Source organism: Pseudorasbora parva, chromosome 15 (assembly GCF_024679245.1).
Source record: "Pseudorasbora parva isolate DD20220531a chromosome 15, ASM2467924v1, whole genome shotgun sequence".
In the NCBI taxonomy this organism is placed as follows: domain Eukaryota; kingdom Metazoa; phylum Chordata; class Actinopteri; order Cypriniformes; family Gobionidae; genus Pseudorasbora; species Pseudorasbora parva.
The window spans coordinates 13,877,621-13,892,464 of NC_090186.1; the positions used below are offsets into that span (position 1 = coordinate 13,877,621).

General features: G+C 40.5%; 1 protein-coding gene across 1 annotated transcript; it reads left to right on the top strand.

Moving 5' to 3' along the window:
* The first annotated feature begins 12,085 nt into the window (after nucleotides 1–12,085).
* Nucleotides 12,086–14,202, top strand: pigc (phosphatidylinositol glycan anchor biosynthesis, class C). The gene is made up of 2 exons (XM_067418524.1): nucleotides 12,086–12,146; nucleotides 12,942–14,202. Exon 2 carries the CDS (start codon nucleotides 12,954–12,956, stop codon nucleotides 13,833–13,835), a length of 882 nt encoding a protein of 293 aa, XP_067274625.1. The 5' UTR covers nucleotides 12,086–12,146; nucleotides 12,942–12,953; the 3' UTR covers nucleotides 13,836–14,202.
* Nucleotides 14,203–14,844: the final 642 nt, after the last annotated feature.

A 14,844-nucleotide genomic window follows, 5' to 3' on the forward strand; every position in this document is an offset into this window, starting at 1 on the left:
TGCGGCACGCGTCCCGGAGCTGTTGGGCCATCGCGAAGGGTCGGCCGGCCTCGCCCCACTCCAGCGAGCGGAACCTCTGGCGGTGCTGCTCTGGGGTCCGGCCGACCCGCTGGATGATGGCCCTCTTCAGGTCTTCATATTCCAGGAGGTTCGCCACCGGCAGTTGTTGGGCGGCCGCCTGGGCTTCTCCGGTCAGCAGAGGAATGAGGCGCACCGGCCACTGTGCCCGGGGCCACCCGCAGGCCTCCGCGGCCTTCTGAAATAGGTCTATGAAGGCCTCGGGATCGTCCTGTGGCCCCATCTTGTGTAGGGGCACGTGGACCGGTGCGCTGGCGAGCCCGGCGGCTTCGGTGCGAACCTCCCGGTCGATCCAGCTCCGGAACCTCTCGCGGTCCTCTTGCTGGCCGCGGACGATGGCCTCGAAGCGGCGCTCCTGGTCCGCCCGCAGGTCCAGCATGGACTGGTGTTGTTCCTGATGGAGGGCCGCGAGAGAGGTGATGATGTCCGCAAACGGCGAGGCGGAGGGCGTTGGTGTTGTCATGGCGGCGGCGCGGTCCTACTTCCTTCCCGGGTTTCGGCACCAGTGTAACAAAGTTCGATAATGAAAGGAAGGAAGAGGACACGGGGGTCGGCTGGACGGTTGATGCTGCTCTTTTATTTATCTCAAAACTCAAAACACACACTGCGGTGTGACTTTTCATAAGCTCAATGTTCACTTCCGGGTCGGCGCTTCCGGCAACTCAGTCTCTGGGTTCAGCAACAACCGTCCGATCTCTCTCTCTTTTCGATCTCCGGTTCCACCGATGTTTTGTACCCTCTCCGCGCTCATTACTGGAACGAGAGACAGGTGTTATTAATCTGCTTCCAACCCACTCACTTACCGCTCGTCCCGCGGCTCTCTCTCCCGCTGCAGACCTCGCTGAACCACGCCCCCCTTGCCACACATATATTTTAGATTCATTGCACACCAACTGAAATATTTCAGGTCTTTTATTGTTTTAATACTGATGATTTTGGCATAGGCTAATATAGTTTAAAAAAGGTCACCCCAGATAAATAAATAAAAATGAAACCAACCATATAACAAATGTTACTGCTTATAAGTACCACTTTCTAGAACTGTTTAGAACTTTCTGGAACTTTCTATGGTCACATAGAAAGAGTCACAAAAAGTGTAGAATGCCACTCCAAATGCAAATTATTGATACAGGTTTCTTGAAGCAGAAATCAAAGGAAGAAATAAATACATAATAAAAATGTGAAAGACACAAAATGATGAAAGTACAAAATAAATGCTGTGACTTCTATGAAAATTTCAGGTCTAGAAAATTCCATAAAGTTATAAACCGCTCTATAAAGTTAAGTGTTACATAAAAGGTTGTTCCAGATTTGTTATATTTTTTTTAATCGCGGGTGAGCTTTTTTAAATGTAGTCGCCTTCGTTGTTTTTAAGCAAAAGTTAATCGATTTATGATATAGGAAATTAGAAAACGTATGACCCTATTGTACACTCGCATGTATTAAGCTGTAACGGAAATACGCTGCTTTTTACTGGTAACGTTACTTTTATGGGTTGGGGCCTGGTTGCAGGGTTGCCATATTGGGCGGGTTTCCGCCCAATTGGGCGGTTTCGCAATCTATTTTGCGGGCAAAAATGGGTTTGGGCGGGTGGATAAAAATTGGGCTGGTTTTGGATCAGTGCGGCGGGTTTTTTTGTAGCCGAAACACCGGCACTTCAGATCCTTCTTCCTGCGACCCTCTGTTCAACAGGCAGCAGTCTCACTCACTCACACACACACTACAGCTCTGGCTTGGGAGACGTGCTTTGTCTAGAGATGGCCCGCCGTGCACGAACGTGCTGCTTCTGCAAAGACTGACACATGTTGTCTAAATAATATGGTCAGCGCGATTTTCATGTAATGTTATTCATGACTATGCATGTTTCATGTATTTGAAATAGGCTAATTGAAATGTTAAAGTGGGTTTCATCTGAAATCAATTGACTACGGACAGAGGCATAGAAAGTCTGTGTAGGCTACTTCGGAATGAAAGATGTAATTCAAATTAAAGCTGCGAGCAGCGATGACGGGCCCAAGCCGGTGGCACCACCACCCCAGTGGCTTCAGGCAAATTGTGCAAGACAGGCAATATGCATTTAAACAGGAGAGTATTTTAAAATTGCTCAAATATGCCACATTTACCGCAGCATCTGGTGCCGCTATGACCACAAGCCACACCCATGATGTAATTTAAATATAGATGAATTCTAATGTAATATGATATAATAGGTAATTTTCAAATATGTGCAAAGTTATCTTTTGCAGCTCAAAATTTTGTAAGTCCAGAAGGCCAGTATTTAATTCATGGTCTTTTTATTGTATTAACACAATTGTTAAACGAATTATATAAAACTATATTGTTAGTGCCCTACAAATGAAAATGGATTCACCACATTAACTGCAGCAGTTGGTGCTGCTATGACTACGAACCACAACAGTCACATCTATGAGATCAATTCAATTTAATGAATCAGTTTCATGTCAGATGATGTCACATCAATTTTAAATGAGCGCAGAATACCGTCCGAATGGTGATATTGTATTACTTTATTATAAAATTTACTTAGACTGACTGGGTAAACCCAGCCTGATCTGCCAGCGATTTGACTTCGCCCTGCAACACAGTCTGAAAACCTGTACATTCATTTCTACTGCTTCTGTTACACTTTTGCGGGAACAAATCACAGACTAACTTATTCACCTGGCACACTATTGGCGAGTTTAGTAGTCTGTTTAGTTGACTATCCAATTGCATACAGAGTCATTCAAATAATGCTCATTGATCAATCTTAAATTGAGCTTGGTCTGGTGATACCCAGACAACTTATAAACGAGAAAATCATGTGAAATTTACTTTTTAAATCAATTTGATTTTTATCAGTAAATAATTAATTTTAAGACATGTGTCTTTTCAAAAACAGAATGACCTTCTGTAAAGCCCATGTATAGAAAACACGCGCATGCGCACACGCACGCGCACGCGCACGCGCACACACACACACACACACACACACACACACACACACACAATTTCAAGCATGCTAAGTCTCAAAAACGCCCAAAAAAATAATTAAAATGACACTTTGCCATAGCAACAGTTTATAAAATATCAGGAATCCATTCGTATGTCTATATCTGTCATGTTTTCACATTATACTGATGAAGTTTGAAGTAAATCGGGTGAAAGTAAGACAGTGATTTATTTTTTTTTTCAAAAAGTGACACATCCTGCTGCCAGTTGGTGGCGCTATAACTTTGACTGAATATTGGAATGTAGATGTCTTCAGGCCAGGACTCTTGTCAAACATGTGAAGTTTGAGGCAGATCGGACATTGTATGCCTGAGGTACAACAAATTCCTGTGTCATGGCGAAACATCAACATTTGTGAGGCCACCACAGACACACCCTTCAGGGAAAACTCAAGATCTTCCCAATTTAACACAACAAAGGCCTTTAGATTAGACTGTGCAAATACGATGTTGATATGATTAAATCTCTAGGAGGAGTTTGTTAAAATACAACGTCTGGCAATGGCAAAAACTGCACCAATTTACCAAAGAAAATTCAAAATATCTTACTTCCTGTTGGTTTTTCAGATTTGGCGCCTTGGGTCTTTTTTGTAGGTATTGGGCTGCTGAATGCGTCTACTGAATTTTCATACTCATACATGAAACGTAGCGCGAATGATGCTTAATTTAAATTTTGTAGGTGGCGCTATCGAACCATTTTGCCACACCTAATTCTGAAACCCATATCAGATGTATGTTTTCACCACTTCTGATGCGTGTGCAAAGTTTCATGAGTTTTCATGTGTGTTTAGGCCATCAAAAATGTAATTCATTTGGGAAAAGAAAAATTATGGTTTTAGCAATTACAATAAGGTCCTCACACCTTAAGCCCTAAATATCTGAGTTCCTGTTCGTCGGAGCTAATGACTGTAAATTAGAAAGTTGTTTGGCTCAAAGAGAACAATATATATACAGAGTTTGGTGACTGAAGATAAAACTAACCCCCCCACTTTTGACAAAAGATTGCATTACTTTTGTTAAAAGATGGCGCTACTGAGCTCCTCCACCATGCCCGTTTTTAAGTCTTTGCCCATATCTACTGGACAGCATGTCTGATGTGTGTGTTGAGTTTCATGTAATTTGAAGCATTTTAAGAGTCTCAAAAGCAGCGAAAAAGAATGTTATAGTTTGATGTGTTGCCGAAGAAAATTCAAAATATCTCACTTCCTGTTGGTTTTTCAGATTTGGCGCCTTGGGTCTTTTTTGTAGGTATTGGGCTGCTGAATGCGTCTACTGAATTTTCATACTCATACATGAAAGGTAGCGCGAATGATGCTTAATTTAAATTTTGTAGGTGGCGCTATCGAACCATTTTGCCACACCTAATTCTGAAACCCATATCAGATGTATGTTTTCACCACTTCTGATGCGTGTGCAAAGTTTCATGAGTTTTCATGCGTGTTTAGGCCCTCAAAAATGTAATTAATTTGGGAGAAGAAAAATGATGGTTTTAGCAATTACAATAAGGTCCTCACACCTTAAGCCTTAAATATCTGAGTTCCTGTTCGTCGGAGCTAATGACTGTAAATTAGAAAGTTGTTCGGCTCAAAGAGAACAATATATATACTGAGTTTGGTGACTGAAGATAAAACTAACCCCCCCACTTTTGACAAAAGATTGCATTACTTTTGTTAAAAGATGGCGCTACTGAGCTCCTCCACCATGCCCGTTTTTAAGTCTTTGCCCATATCTACTGGACAGCATGTCTGATTTGTGTGTTGAGTTTCATGTAATTTGAAGCATTTTAAGAATCTCAAAAGGAGCGAAAAAGAATGTTATAGTTTGATGTGTTGCCGTGGCAACAGTATATACAATATCAGGAAGTGCTTACCAGCTTTATATCTGCTATGTTTTGACATTATACTGATGAAGTTTGAAGTAAATCGGGTAAAAATAAGATGGTGATTTCAAAGCATTTTGAAAGTGACACACTTCCTGCTGCCAGTTGGTGGCGCTATAACTTTGACTCACAAAAGTCATATCCATGTGATCAGCCTCTTACAACGAACACACTGCTGAAGTTTCATCAAAATGAATTAAAGCTGCGAGCAGCGATGACGGGCCCAAGCCGGTGGCACCGCCACCCCGGTGGCATCAGTTTAACTGTGCACAGCAGGCCAATAGGCATTTAATATGGGAAAAAATAAATAAAGGGACTTTGTCAAAGTCATTTGAATTCACCTCATTAACTGCAGCAACTGGTGCTGCTATGACCAGGAACCACAACACTCACATCTATGAGATCAATTACATTTTATTCTTTAATTTTATGTCAGATGACATCAAATGTCAATTTCAAACTGAGTGCAGAATATTGTCCAAATGCTGATGTTGTATTATCCTTACACTTCTCTTAAAAATAAATTAAGCCAAATCACAGAGACCGCAACAATGATTTTAACATCAGTGTCAGGGAAGAGTAATATGCGTGCATATAATTTATGGAAGTTTATTATAAACAGCCACTTTTATAAGATCATGTGAAAAACATTTTTTTTTTATCCATTTGAATTCTATCAATAAATAATTTGTTTAAAGAGGTGTCATACGTGATCTTTGCAAACACAGCACATGACCTTCTTTAAAGCCCATGTTATAGAAAATAATTAAAAGTATTAGGATATCACTTTCAATTATGTGCAAATGTATTTTTTGCAGCTCAAAATTTTGTAAGTTCACAAGACCAGTATTTAATTAAAGATATAATATATGTTTTTGTTTTACTTATTTTTCACAATAAAGTGATAGATATTTGTGATAGCCTATGAAATGAAAGGGTTAAATTATGAAAAAACAAGAGACAAGGTGACACACACACAGAGTGAGAGAGACTACCTCCACACACACACACACACACACACACACACACACACACACACACACACACACACACACACACACACACACACACACACACACACACACACACACACACACACACACACATTTGTGACATCACACAGAGTGAGAGAGACCCCCTCCACACACACACACACACACATAGAGTGATCCTGAGGGGGGGGGGGGGGGGGGGGGTGTGTGACAGAGACACAAAATCAAACCAAAAGCTTATTGGTTCTCATTTTTGTCCTTAAACAAAAGGCATTAATCTTCTGATTTTTAAGTTACACTACTTTTTTTTTTTTTTAAGACACTCAAATGTGTTTTTTCCTTTGTTAGTAATGTTTTTTTATATTTATATATTTTTTATTAATAATTATTTGTATTTACACAAATATTTAGCTAATTATATAAAACAATATTGTCAATGCCCTACAAATAAACTGGTTTTATACATTATTTTTTTTATTCAAACCCAGAATAATGTTTTATCCTTTAATGCAGGCCAAAGCACAGCATTGAGAGGTAATCTTTTTAGACAGAAGAGTGGCATACACACACACACACACACACACATACACACACACACACACACACACACACACACACACACACACACACACACTTACACTCATGTCTGGTTCACTATCTTTTTGGGGACTCATAGATGTAATGGTTTTTATGCTGTACAAACCATATATTATATTCTGTCCTCCTACACTGCTCCTGCCCCTAAACCTACCCATCACACAAAACTTTCTGCATTTTTACATTTTCAAAAGAACTCATTATGTTTGATTTATAAGCTTTTGTACCCATTGGGACCTCAGTTTAGGTCCCTACAGTGACACGTGTCCCCATGAGTCTGTGTGCATTCAGGTTGAAGTCCCCACCAGGCTAGAACAACACACACACACACACACACACACACACACACACACACACACACACACACACACACACACACACACACACACACACACACACAGTAGTAATGCTGAAGTATGCTGCAGGCAACTCTTATCAGTTAAGCCCATCCACCATCCCCCATCCACAACACACACACCCACCCACAAACACACACACATACACACACACTCATGTCTGGTTCACTATCTTTCTGGGGACTCATAGACGTAATGGTTTTTATGCTGTACAAACCATATATTCTGTCATCCTACACTGCTCCTACCCTAAACCTACCCATCACACAAAACTTTCCTCAAAAGAACTCATTCTGTCTGATTTATAAGCTTTTGTACCCATTGGGAAGTCCCCATGAGTCTGTGTGCATTTAGGTTTAAGTCCCCACCAGGCTAGAAAACCATTCACACACACACACACACAGGCAAGGTTTTTTGCTTGAAAACTTATACAATATTGCCCTCTACTGGTCATTTAAGGGAGAGTATAAGTGTTGAAAAAACAGGAAAAAAAAACAGAAAAACAGCCAGTGTGATATAGAGAATAACCAGCAGGTGGGAGTATAGCCTTATTTATGAACCAGGCACTTGTGTTCTTATTTTGTGTTTTTTAGGCTTTTGCTACGGGAACACCGTTTGAGATATCCAATAACCGTTCGCATTTTAGCATCTTCTGTATATTTACTTCATGTTGTCCGAGTTTGGAGGAGATTGAATGAATCGCTTTTGAGGAGAAGGTAAAAACTCAGAGCTCGCTTTCCACTTTGTGTTATCTTCCAACCAAATTATCTGACTTCCTGTTGGTCAGAGCTAATGACTGTAAATTAGAAAGTTGTCCGGCTCGAAAAGTACAATATATATACCGAGTTTGGTGAATGTAGATAAAACTAACCCCCCGCTTTGGACAAAAGTGACACTTCCCACTGCCAGTTGGTGGCGCTATAACTTTGACTCACAAAAGTCATATCCATGTGATCTGCCTCTTATAACGAACACACAGCTGAAGTTTCATCAAAATGAATTAATGTATGCAAAAGTTATAACACACTTCCTGTTTCCATTTTCTCGCCATAAATTCATCTCTTCGCCACGGCCAAAGCGTTTGAGATATCAAAAAGTTGCTCGCAATTTAGCATCCTCAGTGTCTTGACTTCATGCTGACCGAGTTTGGTGCTGATCGGGTGAATCGTCTAGGAGGAGTATCGCAAATTCCACAGCATGCGTTTTCCGAACAACCCATAATAGCTCACTTCCTGTTGGGCTGACGCATAACTTAGAGCACGAAAGTTGTTCGGCCCGATGAGCTCTATATGTGTACCGAGTTTCATATATGTACGTGCAAGTGTGTTTGATTTATAGACCCCGTTTTCAGACCCCACTTTAGGGGGCGCTGTCGAGCCCCCCTGCCACGCCCGGGTCCCAGCCTCAGCCCGGCCCTGATGGCCGCGCATTCTGATGCGTGTGCAAAGTTTCAAGAGTTTTCGAGCATGGAAAGGGCCCCAAAAATGCCCAAATAGTCGCGTAAAAAAATAATAATAATAATAATAATAATAACAAATAATCCTTAGAAGAACAATAGGGCTCTGCGCCCTTTCAGGGCTTGGGCCCTAATTAATGAATGCAGAAGTTATAACACACTTCCTGTTTCCCTTTTCTCGCCATAAATTCGTCTCCTCGCCACAGCCTAACCGTTTGAGATATCAAAAAGTTGCTCGCAATTTAGCATCCTCAGTGTCTTGACTTCATGCTGACCGAGTTTGGTGCTGATCGGGTGAATCGTCTAGGAGGAGTATCGCAAATTCCAGAGCTTGCGTTTTCCGAACAACCCATAATAGCCCACTTCCTGTTGGGCTGACACATAACTTAGAGCACGAAAGTTGTTCGGCCCCATGAGCTCTATATGTGTACCGAGTTTCATACATGTGCGTGCAAGTGTGTTTGATTTATAGACCATGTTTTCAGAACCCACTTTAGGGGGCGCTGTCGAGCCCCCCTGCCACGCCCAGGTACCAGCCTCAGCCCAGCCCTGATGGCCGCAGATTCCGATGTGTGTGCAAAGTTTCAAGAGTTTTCGAGCATGATAAGGGCCCCGAAAGTGCCCGAATAGTCGAAAAAGCTAAATTGTCCTTAGAAGAACAATAGGGCTCTGCGCCCTTTCAGGGCTTGGGCCCTAAAAAGGGTGCAGCTTGATTTTTTTGTTTAAAAGAAAAAAAAGTAGAAATGGCTGTATTTTGTTTTCCAAATGTATTGTCATCAAATAATAGTATTAGATAATTGGACGACATTTCCGATAATTTTTTAATTTGTAGGCATAATCATTATTTGTAAGTTTATTGTGTTTCATTTGACTGATCATATCTTTATCTGGAAATAATTTTACAAAAGAACATTTGTAAAAGTAATTTTTTTATATATCTGTTCGTTTTTAGTTTATAAAAATGCAAAACGTAGCCTAACTCGTTTTTTTTTAAATCCAAAAATAAGTTATTTTATTTTGTGCGCATGGAATTTGTGTATAGCCTACATTTTGATATACATTTTGTTATTCAACATAGTATTTAAAAATACAACAACCATTCCATTTTATAATTTTTTTTCCATGATTAAAAACGAAAAAGGAATGGACGCGTTGCATTCATTTCACTGAATGTTGTTTCTGAAATCGGATAGGCTAGACGATACACGAGTCATTTTAAAGCTTGTTAATGATTTCAATGTATTTAAATGAGAAACAAGGCAAAAAAAATTGGGCGGTTTTTCGCGAAGTTTTGGGCTGGAAAACCCTGCTGGCATCTGGCAACCCTGCCTGGTTGGGGCCTGCACAGCATGCCATCTTTTTATTTTCTCAAGAGACTTTCAAAAGGATTTTGGCTTTTTTCATCATGGACATTGTGTGTTATTAACCCTGACCTTGTATTTGACGTTTCTCGTCACTCAGTGTCATAAATGAATGCCACCCTCGGCTCCATATTATAAATCAATAGAGGCTGTACAGCAGCTCTATCGCTCATTGCTCGATGGGATATTCTGACAGCAGCCTGGGCTTTAGTCAGTATGCCATTACAACTTATAAGTTGTAACTTATAAGAGACTGGAGTCCTCTTCCTTGGTGAAGGTGCTTGCTTTTAATTGCAAAGGATTGAATGGCCATTGTGTTGTTTCAGTGCAGGAATGCTTGCACGGTTTCTCTGTCTTGACGCTTGAGCTATTTTTGTGTTGTTACGAAATCAAACATCTTCCGCTGAGACTGAGTCACTGGTCCTCTGGGAAATTGCTCTCACGGCACTAATAAACGAAGTTTACTGCTTCTCTTTTGTTCGAATTAAACTTTCCTGTGCTTTAAATTTTATTTCCGGGGTTTTCAGTTACCTACCACAGACCAGTTCGACATTTATACTTTCTGGTTGAATAGAACGTCTTACTTAATTATGTGGATTTATGTTAGATTTATTTAAATATATTTTTAAACGTGCTAGTTTTTGAGTACTTTTTCTATTCGCATTGAATTTATTCCCATCTCATTTTGCCACCTGCTGGCTGATTTTAAAACTACAAGATGTCAATTTGCAGCTATATTCGTAGCCTACTGTATGTATATCCTTTAACTAAAGGAATTTTATACAGTTTTTTAAAATAAAATAATCCGAAAAAAATGGTTGTCATTTTTTCATAGGTGGATTTCATTCTATCTCCCACATCCCCAGACATAACATTATGACCACCTTCCTATTGTGTTGGTCCCACAAAAACAGCCCATACTCATTGAGTCTCCACTGGACTCCACTCCCTGAAGCTGTGCTGTGGTATCTTACACCAAGATGTTAGCATCAGATCCTTTAATTCCTGTTAGTTGCGAGGTGGGATCTCCATGGATCGGACTTGTTTGTTCAGTACAACCCATAGATGCTCGATTGGATTGAGATCTGGGTAATTTGGTCAAAATTAAACTCAACACCTTAAACTCATTGTTTTGCTCCTCATACCATTCCTGAACCATTTTTGCTTTGTGGCAGGGCACCAGGGAATACAGTTTCCATGAAAGGGTGTACATGGTCTGCAACAATGCTTAGGTAGGTGGTACGTGTTAAAGTAACATCCACATGGATGGTAGGACCCAAGGTTTCCCAGCAGAACATTGCCTAAAACATCACACTGCCTTTGTCTTCTTCCCATAGTGCATCCTGGTGCCATGTGTTCCCCAGGTAAGCGACGCACACGCATCCGTGTGATGTAAAAGAAAACGTGATTCATCAGACCAGGCCACCTTCTTCCATTGCTCCATGGTCCAGTTCTGATGCTCACGTACCCACTGTTGGCACTTTCGGCGGTGGACAGGGGTCAGCATGGGCACCCTGACTGGTCTCCGGCTATGCAGCCCCATACGCAACAAACTGCAATGCACTGTGTATTCAGACACCTTTCTATCACCAGCATTAACTTCTTGAGCAATTTGAGTTACAGTAGCTTGACCGGACCACACGGGCCAGCCTTCGCTCCCCATGTGCATCAATGAGCCTTGGTCAACCATGACCGTTGCCAGTTCACCACTGTTCCTTCCTTGGACCACTTTTGACAGATACTGACCACTGCAGACGGAACACCCCACAAGAGCTGCAGTTTTGGAGACGCTCTGACCAAGTAGTCTAGCCATCACAATTTGGTCCCTGTCAAACTCGCTCTAATCCTTACTCTTGCCCATTTTTCCTGCTTCTAACACATAAACTTTGGGGACAAAATGTTCACTTGCTGCCTAATATATCCCACCCACTAACAGGTGCCTTGACAAAGAGATACTCTGTGTTATTCACTTCACCTGTCATAATGTTATGCCTGATTTGATATATATATATATATATATATATATATATATATATGTGAATGTTTACAATATATCATTTCCTTTGATGTTTAATTTGAGTAATAGGCTATATTGTGAGTTAAATTTAATATTTTGGACTAAATGCATCAAATTTTTCCACAGCCACTTTTCAAGGGGTTTCAAACGTTTTGATAATAAGGACCCCCAAATAAAATAAGCCACTCGTGATAAATATAAATGCTCTGTAAACTGTAGGAGAAAGAGAATACTGACCGATCATTCGTTGGAGGATGTAAGGAAAGGTCCACAGGTGGCGCTCTTTAGTGAACACTACAATCGATCTTTTGTTTTTATGGTTCGTCACTTCCGGGTTTGAAATGGCATGACAGGAGTGGGTCAAGAGCTATGGTCAAGAGAGAAAACCTTGCTGATTCTGTAAGATATTACAAATATTTGCGGTTTATCTAGAATGTGTTTGCTATAAATGACATACTAGCGATAGCTGTTGTATCATGGCTGTGAGTCGAACCTGTTGTTCAGATTGAGATTGACGTGAGAAGCTGTCAGTCTCGCAGAGTAAAGACGAAAAAAAGGTCGAACTGTTGCGTTATAATATTTGGATTGTATGTAAGTTATATTTATTTAGATGGAGATTTGTTAACGTTACTATAGGTTTTGTGGCATTTAAAAATTATTTGAAAATATTATTTCAATCCTCAAAGAAGCTGAGATAAAGGGAATGCATAAAAATGCTAAAAGTCTAACCTTAATTTAATTGGTTATCATTTACTTTTATATCTGGGTATTTATTTAGGTTAAGTCTTAAAAAAATATAGAGACGAACAAAAATGTTATTTTTGTGTGTGTGTATATAAATACAAATATTTCACAGTAATGCCTATAATTAATTTTTAGCTTTATAAATACAGTTCTACGTTATTTACAAAAAAATATTTCTTTAAAATATATTTTATAATCTTTATTGTTATGAATTGCTTTCACATATTTAAGTATTTTTGAAAAACCTTTAATATATTATAAAGTCTTAAATAAATGTATTTAAATAAAACAATGTGTTTAGCAATGCCAGTTTGTTATCTGATTTTTTTTAGAATACAATATATATCTAGTAAGTTATATGTTTTATATTGATAAGACAACAGCTTTAAGTCCACTTCCTTTACCCTAATAAGATGTACAGTGTGTTAATGGCAGGTTATGTATTGTCAGTTTTGACAGGTGATGGGGGCAGACAGTGGTCCGGGAGCTCCTGCAGCTGTCCCATGGCGTAAAGTTCTGTATGAACGCCAGCCTTTCCCAGACAATTATGTGGACCGGCGTTTCCTGGAGGAGCTGCGGCGCAACATCCGGGTCCGTCAGTACCGTTACTGGGCGGTAGTGCGCGAGACGGGGCTTATTGCACAGCAGGTTTCCTGCGTGGCTGTCTTTCTCACATTATGGTCCTATATGGAGCAGGGATACCTAGTGCCATCCATTGTGTTGTGGGTCTGTCTGAGCTGTGCTCTACTGGGCTACGGCCTCTACGAGATCCTGGGAGGTGCTTGTGTTCGGGAGCGCACGCGCCTGGCTGACCTGCAGAGCGCGACCATCTTCCTGGCATTTACCTTTGGATTCTCACCGGTTTTAAAGACTCTGACCGAGTCGGTTAGTACAGATACTGTGTACGCCATGTCAGCGATGATGCTCCTGGCTCACTTGGTGTCCTTCCCGTATGCTCAGCCCAGTCCACCGGGCAGTCTTTCCCTCAACGCGGCTCTTTTTGGGTCAGTGTGCCTGGCCTCCCGGCTGCCTGGCGCCCTGCATACCTTCACCATGCTGAGCTGTGCCCTCCTGGTGTTCGCTCTCTGGCCCTGCCTTCTGCACCGCATACGGGAGAAGGCGGAGTGGAGCTTTCCATGGGCAGCGGTGCTCGTGTGTCTGGCTGGAGTCGGGGGTCTGGGTAGCCTGTGGCCTGAGGGGGCACTTCTTCTCTCTCTGGCTCTGTTAACCGTAACTTTACTCTGTCCATTATTACTAGTCCACCTGCAGAGGCACAAGGACAATATCCACGGCCCTTGGGACGAGGCAGAGATCAGGGAGGACCTGTCCCGTTTCCTGAATTGAAACTGCCTCCAGGATTTTAAGACTGTTTTAAATGCTTAGGAGAATCTTTTGCACTTTGATTAAAGGTATATTTTCCCCTAAAATTTACTCTCTTTTATGTCATTCCAAACTTGTACTTGTTGACTTGTTGAACACAAAATAATATTTTATGTTCCACAGTTGAAAAGTCACACAGGTTTTGGCATGAGGGTGAGTAAATAATGCAGATTTTTTTTTTTCCCCTTTAAGCTCAGGGATGAATAAGAACTGTTATTGGGAAATTACCTCTCATTTTGCCAATATAAAACTTAACTATTAAATGAGTTTAATTTAATAGTTCAAACATGTCCAGGTCACATTTAACACTTCAACACACATTTAAATTGAATATATATATATATATATATATATATATATATATATATATAACATGAGTCTAACGCAAATAGATAATTCCTCTAACACTGTTGTAGCTCTCAAATTGTATTTTAATGCAACATTTCAGTCATGTGACTTTTATCTGCCATTGTTTTTGGAGCCCAATATAGATTGAATGAACGTGTTGAGTGTTGCATTAAAACATGATTTGCAGGCTAGAGCGGAGTTATTCTATTTATTTCTATGCATATGCTTATGAGATTTGATGAGTTGCGTTGGCATTTTATTTATGCCAGGTAATTCTTTAAGGGATAGTTTGCTTAAAAATGAAAATTATCCTGTAATTCACTCGTCCGTAAGCCATCCTAGGTATATATTAGATTCTTATTTCAGATGAATACATTGGGCTTAAATTAAAACATGTCCTCTTCTGAGATTTATAATGGGAGTGAATGAGAGCCAAAAATTTGAAGGCCAAAAAAGGGCATCCATCCACCCTCCAAAAAAAGGGGGGTTAATAAAGGCCTTCTGAAGTGAATCGATGGGTTTTGTAAAAAAATAATAATAATAATAATAACATTTATAAAGTAAAATATCTAGCTTCTGGCAGGCCACCCTCCATATTCAACTTACAAAAAGCGCAAATGTGGCG